Source organism: Orcinus orca, chromosome 7 (genome assembly GCF_937001465.1).
Source record: "Orcinus orca chromosome 7, mOrcOrc1.1, whole genome shotgun sequence".
NCBI lineage: Eukaryota > Metazoa > Chordata > Mammalia > Artiodactyla > Delphinidae > Orcinus > Orcinus orca.
The window spans coordinates 101,518,309-101,533,422 of NC_064565.1; the positions used below are offsets into that span (position 1 = coordinate 101,518,309).

The following is a 15,114-nucleotide window of genomic DNA, read 5'->3' on the forward strand; positions in this document are numbered from 1 at the left end:
ACTACTATGAGAAGCCCGCGCACTGCAACGAAGAGTAGCCCCTGCTCTCTGCGGCTAGAGAAAGCCCTCGCAGAGCAATGAAGACCCAACACAGCCAAAAATAAAAATAAATAAATTAATTCATTAAAAAAATAAGAATTAGGTGAAAGCTGTTTGAGTTACAGACTCCTAGATCCACTTCCCCTTACTTCATGCTCCTGGGCAATGACAGAATTCAGCAGCTTTGCTCTCTGGAGAGTTGGTAAAACAGTCTCTGGATTGGAGGATTCCAGGCACAGGGGAGTACCATACTGAAAACAGGGGAGTAGGTGACAGTGTGCATATTGAAAGATGAATATAACTCCCATCCCCACCCCCAGCCCTATGCCTATACTTGGCTTCTAGAACTCTGGCAGCCACATCTTTTACCTGTAGTCAAGGGCAAGAGACTAGAAAACTTTCTTTAGGAATCTTACCAGCCCAAGGGAAGGCCTAAAATATTAACATCATCCCCCAAACAGTAAATCCCTATAAAACTCAAAGTTGACAAGTCCTAGCTATTCATATACTCAGAGCTTCCAATCATCTTTTTAGTCCCCTACTCTTCTTTTTTTTTTAACATCTTTATTGGAGTATAATTGCTTTACAACGGTGTGTTAGTTTCTGCTAGTCCCCTACTCTTAACCATGAGCCAACAGCCAAGGATTACTAGATAACTGAAAAAAGACTCTAACAAGGAATATAAAGACCATAATAAAATACAGGACAGAGCAATCTGGAGAAAAGAGAATCTATTCAGGGAGATGGAAATGTCAAATAAACAAAAAAATGAACCATATTTAATATCCTCAGAGAGTTGAGATGGTATTACTTCTCTGAAGACCCCCACCCCAAAATGTTATAAAAAAGTAACAATCACAAAAACCACTTCTTGAAAATTAGAAATATGATAGAAATAAAATACTAAAAAAAAGTTTGGAGTTGGTGATAATGTCAGAGAAACTTCCCAGGCAGTACAGCAAAATAACAAAAAAATGGAAAACAGAAGAGATGAGAAAATTAAGAGGATCAGACTAGGACGTCTGAATAATAGGAGTTTCAAAAAGTGAAAAGAGAGGAAGTAGAATGAAGGAAATCAGTGAAAATTTCTTAGAAATGAAGGACAAAAGTTTCTAGATTAAAATAATCCTCTAAGTGCCCAGCAGAAATGGATGAAACAGACACACATCAAGGCACATCACTGTGAAACTTAATCACAATGGAAACAAAGAGAAGATCCTATAAGCTTTCAGAAAAAAAAGATGTCACATCAGAATAAAGAACAGCTTTAGACTTCTCATACAGCAACCCAGCAAACAAGACTTTTGTCATTGCCCAGCAGCATGAAGGTGGGGGGAAACAATGCTTTTACAATGACTGTAAACCCGGAATTCTATATTCAGACCAACTATCAGTCAAATACTGGGGCAGAATGAAACTTTCAAGTCCTCCAAAAAATCTAAGTCACATCCCCTCTTCTTCAAGAAAACTACTGGGGATGTTCTCCATCAAAGCATAAGTACACAAAGGATGAGAAAAGAGTCATACAGGAAATGGGAGATTCAAACAAAAGAGCGAATCAGAGGGAATCCCCCGGAGAATGGTTAGGGAGATCTCAAGATATCTGCGCATGGATGGAGAGGGCAACCAGTCCAGACTGGAACAATATGACTTGAGACAGCCATTCATCACCACCATTATACCATCTTTTAAATGTGAGGACAGAATGCCTAGGTGAGCCTAGCTTGAATTCTTCTTTGTAACTGTCTCAACCATCTGCCAGTGAAACTCTTGCTCTCTCCACCATGCCCTGGTGTCTAGATCAGCCTAGAACACTCATTTTATACCAGCAAAGTGTTTTGCTTTAATCTATTTCTCACAGCCAGAGAAAGACCAGAGTGATCTTAGAAAATACAGTTAGCTCACTTCCCGTGACTACCTGCTCTGGTAGACTTCCAGCACATGGTCCATAAATTAGTTCTGCCAAATGCCCTGACTATGGTGAACCTTATGCTTTTGAATACTCATTCACGACTTTGCTCACTGGCTTCCCCAGAGTGAGCTCTTGTAAATTCACGGGGAAACTGAAGTCACATTGTCTTCTCCTAGCAGTCTTAACAGTGGCAGTATTGCTCTGTCATACAGGTGGATTACAGATAGACTGTCCTTGCTATTTCACTTTTCAAAATTAAAAAAATATATTGTTTAGGGCAGCTGTTCAGTTGATGCCACGTGTCCTGAGCTAGTCTTGGAGGTGCTGCCAGGAGTTAACTGGACCCTGTGAAGACCACTCCTGGATCTTGGGTTAAAAATCTGTATTCTAATCTGAACTGTGGGAAGAAGGGATGGTTGGTGATATTCCTACTTGAAGGACATCATGTTTTCCAGACTAGCACATGTGCAGACTGTTGCTGTCCTTCACCGTGGAATTCATTCTTCAGTGGCTTCTGCTATTGGGTTGGCCAAAAAGTTTGCAAGATGGTACGGAAAAACTCAAATGAACTTTTTGACCAACCCAATACATCTGGTGCAACTAAAAACACAGTCCAAGGCCCTCCATCCTCTTATTACATTTTTGAATGGGAATCTAAATATGGTGCCCACAACTACCACCCTTTACCTGTAGCCCTGGAGAGAGGAAAAGGTATTTACATATGGGATTTAGAAGGCAGAAAATATTTTGACTTTCTGAGTGCTTACAGTGCTATCAACCAAGGGCACTGTCATCCAAAGACTGAATGCTTCGAAAAGTCAGGTGGATAAAGTGACCTTAACGTCTAGAGCTTTCTACAACAACATGCCTGGTGAATACAAAGAGTATGTTACTAGGGCTTCCCTGGTGGCACAGTGGTTGAGAATCCATCTGCCAATGCAGGGGGACATGGGTTTGAGCCCTGTTCCAGAAAGATCCCACATGCCGTGGAGCAACTAAGCTCATGTGCCACAACTACTGAGCCTGCACTCTAGAGCCCGCGAGCCACAACTACTGAAGCCTACGTGCCACAACTCTGAGGCCCGTACACCTAGAGCCTGTGCTCCACAACAAGAGAAGCCACTGCAATGAGAAGCCCACACTCCGCAACAGAGTAGCCCCTGCTCGTTGCAACTAAAGAAAGCCCGAGTCCAGCAACAAAGACCCAACGCAGACAAAAAAAAAAGAGTATGTTACTAAACTTTTGAACTACTACGAAGTTCTTCCTATGATTACAGGAGTGGAGGCTGGAGAGAGTGCTTGCAAACTTACTCGGAGATGGGGATATACTACTGAGAAGGGTATCCCAAAGATTATTTTTTGCAGCCGGAAACTTTTGGGGTAGAACATTGTCAGCAATCTCCAGTTCCACACACCCAACCAGTTACAATGGTTTTGGACCATTTATGTCAGGTTTTGAAATCACTCCATATAATGATCTGCCTGTTCTTGAGCGTGCACTTCAGGATCCAAATGTTGTGGCGTTCATGGTGGAACCAACTCAGGGTGAAGCAGGCATTGTTGTTCTGGATCCAGGCTACATTGTGGGTGTGCAAGAGCTCTAAACCCAGCACCAGGCTCTGTTTATTGCTGATGAAATACAGACAGGATTGGCCAGAACTGGTAGATGGCTGGCTATTGATCACGAAAATGTCAGACCTGATACAGTTCTTCTAGGAAAGGCACTTTCTGGTGGTTTATACCCTGTATCCACAGTGTTGTATAATGATGAAATAATGTTGACCATTAAACCAGGGGAACATGGTTCTATGTACGGTGGCAATCCACTAGGCTGCCGAGTGTCCATCACAGCCCTTGAGGTTTTGGAAGAAGAAAACCTTGCTGAAAAATGCAGACAAATGGGTATCATCTTGAGAAATGAACGCATGAAGCTACCTTCTGATATTGTAACTGCTGTAAGAGGAAAAGGATTATTAAATGCTATTGTTATTAGAGAAACCAAAGACTGTGATGCTTGGAAGGTATGTCTGTGACTTCGAGATAATGGACTTCTGGACAAGCCAACCCATGGTGATATCATCAGGTTTGCACCTCCGCTTGTGATCAAGGAGGAGGAGATTCTGGAGGCCATGGACATCATTAACAAGAACATCTTGCCTTTCTGAGGGTGGTGACAGTTTTCAGTGGCGCCTGGTAGCCAGCTGGAGACAGGCAGTCAGTTGACATCCTGTAAAAAGCTCTGCGTTTCTGTGCTTATTGCAGGTATATTCCACTCCCTTGTGGCAAGGGCTTTTAAAAACTATATGTTTTCAGTTCATACATAATAGAATGACACTTACAAATGTGCAGTGTGCTGTGTAACATGACTAAAAGAATGTCCTGGCATCTTATATTCAATTAAGTGGTTTTGTGTGTGTGTGTGCTTTCTAAGGTGAGATGCCTCTCTCTATATAGAAAGCCTTTTAATCAAGCCCCTCAGCATAATTTATATATGTTTTAATAATTTCCTTGCTGGTATAAATGTTTGTATTTGAAAAAGTTATATGAGGGTATTACACAGAAGACTTGTTTAACCTTATAAAGTTGAATCATAATCACCGAATTTTAGGAAGGATTAATGGTTAAGCTTACATAAAATCTACTAGATTTAAGTAAACTCCATATTGGCCAGCACCAGGATGTACTCTATGAATGTCATTATTTTGAATTAAGCATTAATGTTTAACATTTCCAGATTATGTTTTAAGTGTTTGATATAATTTGTAAAAAGTGTTTATTTTCAGTGTTTCTTTAACTTTAAAATAAAGCTCATATTTAAAATGTCAAAGAAGTATTGTTTAGGAATATGAATATGCATGGTAACATTATTATTATTTTTTAAATGTAAGCTAATGATGAATACAAATTTTAGAACGGTGGTTTCCTTTGGGAGGGAGGGAAGGGAAGGCGTATACAGGTAACTTCTAAGGTTCTATATCTTTACCTGGGAGGTGTTCAAATTTGTTACTGTTATTAAAAATAACAAAAACATTTTATATGCTCTTCTGTGTGTGATACATTTCAGCATATTAGAAGAATGTAATTAATCTCCATACCTTGAAGACTTAACTCCGTAGCTCTTTTGAGGTCATCATCTTCTTTCTGTTCCCAAGCCTCCTAAACGGATAAGAACAAAACTAAGGTATTTAAAGAAGTATTGATTAAACTTATTTAATGAGGATAAAATCCACTGCTCTGAAAGTATTTGCTAATGTTTTCTATAATCTTATGGATGTTTGGAACATGACCTCTTGAGGGATGTGGAGAAGTTCTTTACTTTTTCCAACACTGTCTTCCTAAAACAAAATCCTGGGGGTTAAAAAGCCTTAAATGCTATCTTTTCTAGTTAGTGATGCTTGGCTTGCCAACCAAAAGCCATTCAATGTGACATTATGATGTAATTCCCTTTCCTTCTAACATGTATGAGATACCTGGAACATAGCAGATACTTAGTGAATAGCTCTCTTTTCTTCCCCTGATTTACAGGATTTGCCATGTTCCTTGGTATAAATACTCCTACCATGGCCAATTTTAAGCTACCAATGTGACTATGAATGCAGATTTGGGAAGTATGTATAGTGGGCTCTCCTAAGCTGACAGGGAGCTGGCTCTAGCACAGACCCTATGCCTATGACATCAAGATAAACAATATTGGGCTTCCCTGGTGGCGCAGTGGTTGGGAGTCCGCCTGCCAATGCAGGGGACACGGATTCGTGCCCCAGTCTGGGAAGATCCCGCAAGCCCCGGAGCGGCTGGGCCCGTGAGCCGTGGCCGTTGAGCCTGCGCGTCCAGAGCCTGTGCTCCGCAATGGGAGAGGCCACAACAGTGAGAGGCCCGCGTACCGCAAAAAAAAAAAAAAAAAAAAAAAAAAAAAAGATAAACAATATTTCCGCAACATATTATTCACAGATTTCTATTTTTATTCTTGTTAAAGAAACCATAAACACGTAAAAGAAGCTTGGTAAATACTAAATGAATGCTGCTGACTGTTGCTTTTCTAATACATATGAGGTTTTCTTACAAAAAAATTGTGCCTCTGAAAATGTCTCAACTAGATGACTCATTATAAAAGGAATAGGAAAATGTTTATTACAAAAAAAAATTTCCCTCTCATTTTCAGAGAAAAGATAACTTACAAAGGATGAATGAGTAAAAAAAAAAAATTGTTTTATACTTTTCTCAATTCTAGACTTCTTGTTAAAGTTACTTAAATGTATAAGAAGCTTAGAATGAGCTATTCTGCATTATAGTCCTGGGAGCAATAATACTGTGTTCAAGAAAGTTACAGAGGTGATCTCTAAGAGGAAATATGATTACTTAAATTTATCCAAGTATATAAAGTCTATGCTGAAACAAGGTAAAGGACTCTCTTTTAGTAATTAATAGAATGATGCAGGTATACCAAACTAAAGAAACTTCATCTCATGATCCTATCCTCATATCTGAGAAAAATAAGATAGTTTTAAATGGGTCAGCTGACAAGAAAAATATATGCCTTTTGTCTAAGAAAAGGAGGGTTGCTGAATTTTTTCTTTTTCTGCACTATAAGGAACTATTGTTAAGAAACCAAACCATGGCCTTTTACACTAAGTTTTCTATAACAAATGATTACTATATGTTATTTGTAAGATAGTTTGACATATACACATCTTGATGACAAGGCAACCAGGGAGGTACTTCTTATAAATATCAATAAAAGGATACAGAGCAGGTGGCTCTGAAATAGTTTTAAAGCAGGAGTTCTCAACCTTGGCTGCACATTAGAATCACTGGGGGAAGTTTTTTTTTTTTTTTTTCCTTTAAAAAAAAAACCCTTATTAAAAAAAAAAAGAAATCTAGATGCCAGACCACACTCCAGATCAATTACATCAGAATTTCTGAGGGGCAGAACCACCCAGGCATCAGTATTTTTTTAGAGCTCCCTAGATAATATTAATGTGCAGTTTAAATTAAGGCCCAATATTCTAGTGACATTAGATCTCTTAATCTGATATTTGCAAACACTAAAATTGTGCATTCATTCTAGGGAGTCTTGGCAAATTTTTATTACTAACATGTATTGTATAGGATTAGATAACCATCAAAATATCACCTTTTAGTCAGATACCTCAGCTGACTGCAACAGTGCAAATCAGCCAGCTTTGGCAAATATAAGCATAAAGAACTAAAAATTGAAGAATAGACAACTACATAAAGAAAAGAGCAGATAAATGTTAGTCTATGACTAAAATCTAAAAATTCAGACAATATTCCTGAGAATTTTATGTTCAAATAATTCATAGGAAAGGATTCATATTGTGAGAAAATGACCAAAACAAACATTTTGCCTTAAAATATTAATGATAAAATCATCATGGTATACCGGCTGTTTCAACTGCTTGCAAAATAAAGTTGGACTAGGGATGATCTCTAACAACTCGTCTTGCTTTAGTGTGCAATAAATTATAGTAATAGGAGGTAACCAACAAGACATTTTTTTGCATTTAGGTTTTTTAAAAAAGAAAAAGGACCAATGTTTCTGTTCCAAACCCAAGGCAAAAGCCCCAAACAAGTTTACTTTGTTTTGGTGGCTCAGTGGTTCACCGTATGTAAATCACCTGGAATAATGCCTGACACATAGTGCTTAACAAATGTTTTTTACTATTATTATTGTTCTATTTCTTGGAAAAGATAGGTATGGAGAAAGTAGCAATATAAATATCTCTTACTTGCTCTTGAAGGCTCTGAGCCAATGCCTGCTGAAGCTCTTGTTCCTCCCTTTCACGCTCCATATCATACTGCTGGAGCCAATCAACCTCTCCTTGAGTTCCTTCTGGAGTTTTGTTTTCTTTATTCTCATCACAGTCTTTAGTTATCTCGGTAAAACTGGCAGGATCTGAGGAAGCAGAACATAACATAACTGGGATATCCTCTTATAAACTGAACTCTGCACTAGAGTGACATGCACTGTTCAAAGAGTAATGTATCCTAACCTCAGACATACCTGCTTGGGACACACAATCTCACCTTACTACATATCTAGATCAGGGTTTCTCAATCTCAGCACTACTGACATTTTGGGTGGGATAATTTTTTGTTTGGTGTGGGGAGAAGGGCTGCCCTGTACACTGTATAGTGTTTAGCAATATTCCTGACCCCTACCTACTACATGCCAGTAGCAACCCCACACTCCCCAGTTGTGACAACCAAAAGTGACATTGTCAGATGTCTCCTGGGGGACAAAACTGCCCTTGGTTGAGAAACACTGACCTACAGCAATGGTTCTGAAACTTAAGCAATCATCAGAAACACTATGGTTAAGGATGGAGAAGAATAAATAGCCATATTCAAAGGTCATGTCACATGACCAAGTACTAGGAATAAAGTATTGTTTAGGGTAGATGAAGTAAGAATTAGGATAGAATACTTAAGCTAAGTACTGAGATTTTCCCATTTATTACACTGTATGTCATATGAGCGTTTTTACATTAATTATCAAATGAGCCTTGAACATATTCTAAATCAAAAGAGCTACATAAAATATGTAATAAACATCTCATGTACCATATAAGTATATGACAACATATATATTTAAAACATTCATCCAAGGAGGTAAGAAAAAATATTAACCTTTTATTTCTTTCTGTTCATTCTCAATTTCTAGATTATGGCTAGCTGGAATAATAATAATATTATTATTATTATAAACATTATTATTATTATAAATAATATAGGCATAATTTTGTTCTAGTTATCTGAATTTCATTATTTTTAATATAGGTAAGAGTGGGGAGAAGAGGAAGGAACTTCCTTCCCTCCCTCCCTTCTCAAACACTTTACAAAGCAAAAATTTTCATCTTAGTAAGTTAAGGAAGTTCTCATAAAAAGAATTCAACTGGTTAACAAGAACTACCTTTACAGATTTATTTCACATGGATTGTTTTAAAATTACTAAGTGCTCTTTACCTGCCCCAATACTGCATTGTAACCATTTAGATGGTAGATAATTTTCTATAGCACAGACAACTCTGAAGCTTACAGCATCTTGGTTTTAGACTCTAAGTCAGCAACTAGTCATCATTTTTTAATTGAACTGACTTGCTGACTGAGTATTTATCATTGAAACTAATTCTGAATGTTCATTAAAAGAGGAAAAACTCAGGATATTATTAAGTGCAAAAAGCAGTATGATTCCAATTAAAAAAAAATTATACTCCTCCATTCTTGGAGAATGTAATTTTCCATAGCCTCCAAGGGGCAGCTCTGCGGCGTATAAGATCCCACCTGTCCCTCTGGCCTTAGCTTACTGGACCAGGAATGAATATCTGAAAGAATCAACCAATCAGACCACTTCTGGAAATTTGGAACCATGATATTCAAAGTTAGTTGATGTTGAGCGTTTCAAGTGGAAGAAAGATTGGGGAGTTGAGGCTGGTATTTTAGGGCATAAGATGAGGATTATTACTTTTATTATCAAAACATACTCATAAAAAGAAGGTGACAGAGGCACAATTTTTCTTAACCAATAATTTTCAGCACTCAATGTACCAATGTACCTCACACAATCCTAGTATTACACTAGCAATTAATCCATGTGATAGAAAACAGATGTAAGAAAGTTTACTTTAAGATGCTAAAAATCAATATACATCTGTCTTCAGGACAAGATTATCAGATGGATACAAAAAAACATTTCAGATCTAGGAACAAATATGACCATGAAATAAAAAACACAGAGGGGAACCATGTGTTAAAACTCAAACATTCTTATACTAAATATATCATCTGCCGCTTCTCCCACCCCAAATGAAAGGTGCTCCTTTCCTACATTCTATATTTCAGTCACTGGGATCACTGTCCACCCAGTTTAGTTGTTTTTTTTTTTTTTTTTTTTTGAAGATAGAAACCTGGGAGTCATTTTGACTTGTCATTTATCCCTTCATATTACATAAATCGTTATTTCCTAATTATCTTTCGAATCCATCAACTGTTTTTCTTTCTTTCTTTTTTTAAAAATATTTATTTATTTATTTGGCTGCGCTGGGTCTTAGTTGTGGCACGTGGGATCTTTTTTTTAGTGTGGCATGCGGGCTCCTTTTAATTTATTTTTTAGTTGCGGCATGCAGGATCTCGTTTCCTGACCAGGTATTGAACCTGGGGCCCCTGCACTGGGAATGCAGAGTCTTAACCACTGGACCACCAGGGAAGTCCCAACTGTTTTTCTTTTCAATGCCAAAACCTTGGCTTAGGGCACCATTAACTTTTGGTCTGGACTACTGCAATAACTGCCTAACAGGTCTCACAAGATACTTAGGTTCTTCTCTAATTTATGTGCTACACTGCAGCCAGAAATGATCTTTTTCAAATATAAATCTTTATCAAATACTTTTTCGCTTAAAATTATTCAGTAACTTCCTAATGCTTTTGAAATAAAAGTCCAAACTCCTAAACATGGTTTTAGGCCATGTAAAAACTGGAGACTGCATAACTCTCTAGTCTCAACTTTTTGCTTTTCCCCCTCAACACTATGTTCCAGCCATGCAGATCATTCTGAACTTCTGTAGGTCCACTAACTTACCATGGCCTTTCTCATGTCTGGGCCTTTGCATACACTCTTCCCCTCCCTTTGACTAACAGTAAAACCTTACTTAACCAGTATTCCTTCCCTTCCTCAGCTGATTCATGAGACAACCAATCTGATGAGCCCCAAATATTTATTGAGACTCTACTATATGCCAGACACTGCTAAAGAAGCTGGGGATATAGTGATAATTAAGGCAAGATGGCCCTTGCCCTGAAGGCGCTTAAGTGCAAAGCTTCTGAGATGAAAATGAGCTTAGCATGAGGGACACAGAGAGAATGCTAGTATGGCTAAAACAGAAGAGTGAAAGAGGGGGAAAGTAGAGATAGACCATGGTGAGAAGCTTGGATTAAGTGTAATGGGAAATCACAAGTTTTAAGCAGAAGGGTGACCGTGATTTAAGCTTCAGAAAGATTATGTTGGCTGCTTTGTTCATGAAGGAAGGTCTGTAGTGGGACAAGAGTGACGGAAGAGACATTAGGAATCAACTGTAGTGGACCAGATGAGAGATGGAAGGCTAGAGTTACAGCTATGAAGATGTTGATAAATGATTAAATTCAGGATATATTTCGGAGGTACAGCAGACTAGACTTATTGATGGACTGAATGTAAGGTGTGAAGTAAAAAAATCAAGGGAGACATATTTTTTGGCCTGAGTCAAAAAATGGTGGATGGTAGTACCATTTGCTGATATGGGGCAGGGTTATGGGGGGGGTGGGGGGCAGTTAAAAATTAGACAGCCAAATGGACATTTCAAGTAGGAATTTACATGTGTAAGTTTAAAGCTCAGGGGAGAGATCCGGGCTAGGGATATGAATTTGATATTTCATCAGTATGTGAGGTTATGGTAATGTCTGAGATCACTCAGCGAGAGAACTTTAGGAAAAAAAGACAGCTAAGGACAGTGTCCTGGGAATACTCCAACAGTTAGAGGTCTGATGAGGGAAGCAAAAAACAAAACCATAAACCCTGGAATGAACAGTTGGTTTAGTAGGAATAAAAAACCATGGCAAGAATAGTTTATAGAAAAAAGTTTATAAAGCTTTAAATGTTAAGGAGGGAGTGATGGATTGTATGAAAATTGCTAATGCAAACTTTATGAAGACCATTTCAGTGGAGTGGTGGGGATGAAAGCCCACTTGGAGAGGGTTGACAAGAGAATGGGAGATGGTAAGAAAGTAGAGGGAATGAGTAAAACAACTCTTTCAAAGGATTTTTCTGGGAAGGGAGCAAGGAAAGGGAGCAGTGGCTAGAGGGAAACACAAGGCCATGAGAGTTTTAAAAAGATGGGTGATGTTAAGGCATACCAGGAATAATTTAGAAGAGGGAAGACCTGATGCAGAAGAGAAAGAGTATCATTTCAGGAGGGAAAGTCTTTAGAAGGCACAAGTAGATGAGATCTTGGATATGAATGGAGGGATTGGCCTTAAATAAGAAGAGGGACATTTCCTCCATAACAAAGGTGAAGGCAGAGTTTTCATCTGACTGCATCTATTTTCTTTGAAAGGTATACAGCTAAGTTATGTGCCTAGAGCATGTGTGGAAGGAGAACTACAGATTTGAGAAAGACATGGAGACCAAGAAAAGAAATTTACTAAGAACTATAACAGAACTGACTAGTAGCATGTAGTGCCCATGTAAGAACATGGTCATGATTTTGAGGAAAGTATAGTCAGCACAGTTTGGGGACTTTTCTCCAGCAATCTTCAGCTGCTTGGGTGTAGGCATGGAATAAGAAGCTGGTTGAACTGGGAGATGGGACTTTGTTAGGTGATTGAGAGAAGAAAACAGAGGAAAGAGATAAAAGTACCAAAATACGGCATATAGGCTGGGGAGGGAAGTGGTGACAAGAGGGAGGTGATGAATAGCAAAAAGTAGAAGACAATGGATTGGAAGTCTTAATGAGATCAAGTAATTGTTGAAATAAGAATATGATATTAGGTGAGCTAGGGGGAGAGAAGGGTTAGAGAAGGATATTTGAAATTAAGATTTCAAAGGTGGTACATTTATTGATGATGACAAAGTCTAGAGAAGTGGTTCTCAAACTTCAGCATGCATCAGAATCAACTGGAATCAAAACACAGAATGCTGAGTCCCACATCCAGAGTTTCTCACTCAGCAGGTGTGCAGTGGGGTCAAGAATGGCATTTCCAGCAAGTTCCTACATGATACTGATGGCCAGGAGACACACTTTGAGAGCTACTGGTTTAGGGTATGAGTTTTGGCAGTTATCAAGATGGGGTAGAAGAAAAGTTCTTTGGAAATAAGATTAGGAATTGAGAAACCAGGCTGTTGAAATGGTCACTTATGAGGATGCTGAAAGCCCTAAGAATGCTGATGGGCATGGAGTGACTGGACGGTAAAAGAGAGCTACAGACAGAGATAATAGGTGGCAAAGTCTGAAGTCACGTACCAAAGGAGCTGGGGTTTTTGTAGGATGAAAGAAGACAAGCAGTTGGAAATGGCAATGAGCAACAAGGAAAAAACCATCTCCAGGCTCTGAAGTTTTAGGGTATGGGGAAAAAAACCCAGCTTATACTTAAAAGAATAGTAGGACAATCCATAATGGGAGTCTTTCAAAGAAAAATTGGCCTGACTAGGGACTAAAGGGACCTAACAACCAAATGCAGGGGGTAAGCTTTGGGTTCTAGATTTTTTAAAAAGTGTAAAAAATATTTTGGAGATAATTGGGTAAATGTGTATGTGGGCTATATATTAGAACTACATATAGAATTACTGTTAATATTCTTAGGTATGACAATTGTTATATAGGAAAACTTCCGTGTACTTAGGAGAGTCAGGCTTAAGTATTTTAGGGTGAAGTATTATGATACCTGCAACTTCAAATGGTTCCATTAAGAAAAGAGTGTGTGTGTGTGTGTGTGTGTGTGTACGCACGCACGCACACGCAATCTCTAAAGATGGCCTCCAATGAACCATGCCTACAGGTATTCTAACTCTGTGTGGTCCACCTCACAGTGAATCTGGGCAGGTCCTGTGAGTGCTTTAATGAAATGTGGTGGAATTGATTCTGTCCCAATTTTGAGCCTATACATTAAGGAGGCCTGGCAGCAGCCTCTTTTGTGCTTTTGGGAGCCCTGAGCTATCATGTAAGAAGTTTGGCTACCATGCTGAAGAGGCCATACAGGAAGGGAGAGGCCCTGAGATTACATGAAGAGATGAAAAGCTGAGGAGAAGAGGGGAAGGGAGATGGCCAGGGAGAGGGGACCAGAAGAACAGAGAGGATATCTAGCCAGCTCAGCTGACCCTTCTAACCAACACAACCCATGTGCCAAGGTGAGCCATCTTGGATGTTGTAGCGCAGTTAAACCCCAGCCAACATCACACAGAGCAGAAAAAACTAGCAGCTAAGACCAGTCAATCCACAGTAATGAGATATTAAAATTACTGTTGTTGTAAAGCACTAATTTTGGGGTAACTGCTGCACAACTACACATACACACAGGGGCAGTGTGGAAGGGAGAGAAAAAAATGTGACAAAATGTTAATGAATCTAGGTGAAGGGTATAAAAGTGTATATTGTTTTATTCTTCAATTTCTCTCTGGATTTGAAACTTTCAAAATAAAACCTTATGGAGGGTTTGATCACATTTGATCGTTCCTTAGAATTATTATTGATTTTTAAAGTATGATAATGATATGGAGGACAGGTTTTTGTAAAAAGAGTTCTTATCTTTTAGTGATACTGAAATTCTTACTGATGAAATGATCTACTATCTAGGATTCACTTCCAAGGGCAGTGATTGTAAGTTTAGTAAGAGAAGGGGACTTCATAAGGGTACTTGCATCAAGAGGTAAAAAAAGGTGTAAAGAAAAAAGAAAAAAAAGGAAACATCTATATACAAAAATCATCAGCTTTTTGTTTCCAGTTAAATTGAGGAAATACTCTTATTTTACTTGCACATAAAATAATTCAAAACTGAGGAGGCCCTAACAACCCCAAGAATACAGAAAATAATTTTGTGATATACTACTATTCTCTTCATCTCCAAAATCCTAGGCTTGATATACAGAAACACGTTAGCTAGCTACCTAGATACAGATACTAAAGATATAGATACTAAAGATATCAGGAGAAAATATTAGACTTGGCCCCAGGAAAAGGACGTGAAAATTTTCTACTTAAAAAATCTTAAAATACTCATAGTGCAAGGCAAGGAGGCTCAGCTCTGTTGTTTGAAGTGATAGCTTGAGAAATAACAAAATATGAGTAAAAATTACCACAAAAATAATTTTTATCTGTATAGCGCTTTACATAATATGTATATACTATCTAACATTCTACCCACAACTATCTGAAGTAGGTCTGGTAGATTCCCCATACAGAGGTAAGAAAACTTGAGTATCAAAGAGGTTAAATTACCTATTTAGAAATTTATAACTAGTAGGTGGTATAGCTAAGACTAGACACCCAAGACCCTCTTAGTTCAGTGGTCTTGCCACCATTATGAAGGGATGAACCCAAAGAAGAATGGAGAACTTAAATTATTTATACATTAAAACTTGGTATAAGTTCAGATATACAAAAATGAAGAATTACACA

At 38.3% G+C, this 15,114-nt stretch overlaps 1 protein-coding gene and 1 pseudogene across 7 annotated transcripts in view; one reads left to right on the top strand and one right to left on the bottom strand.

Moving 5' to 3' along the window:
* Positions 1-15,114, bottom strand: part of USP37 (ubiquitin specific peptidase 37) — a 90,273-nt gene that overhangs the window by 8,827 nt on the left and 66,332 nt on the right. For all 7 annotated transcript variants that reach the window (XM_049712210.1, XM_049712209.1, XM_049712208.1 and 4 more), the window contains 2 exons: positions 7,699-7,865; positions 5,047-5,107 (listed from right to left, as the gene is read on the bottom strand). In XM_049712210.1, the coding sequence (XP_049568167.1) occupies positions 5,047-5,107; positions 7,699-7,865 (228 nt within the window). The remainder of the gene's footprint in view (positions 1-5,046; positions 5,108-7,698; positions 7,866-15,114) is intronic.
* Positions 3,265-4,116, top strand: LOC105747827 (ornithine aminotransferase, mitochondrial-like; annotated as a pseudogene).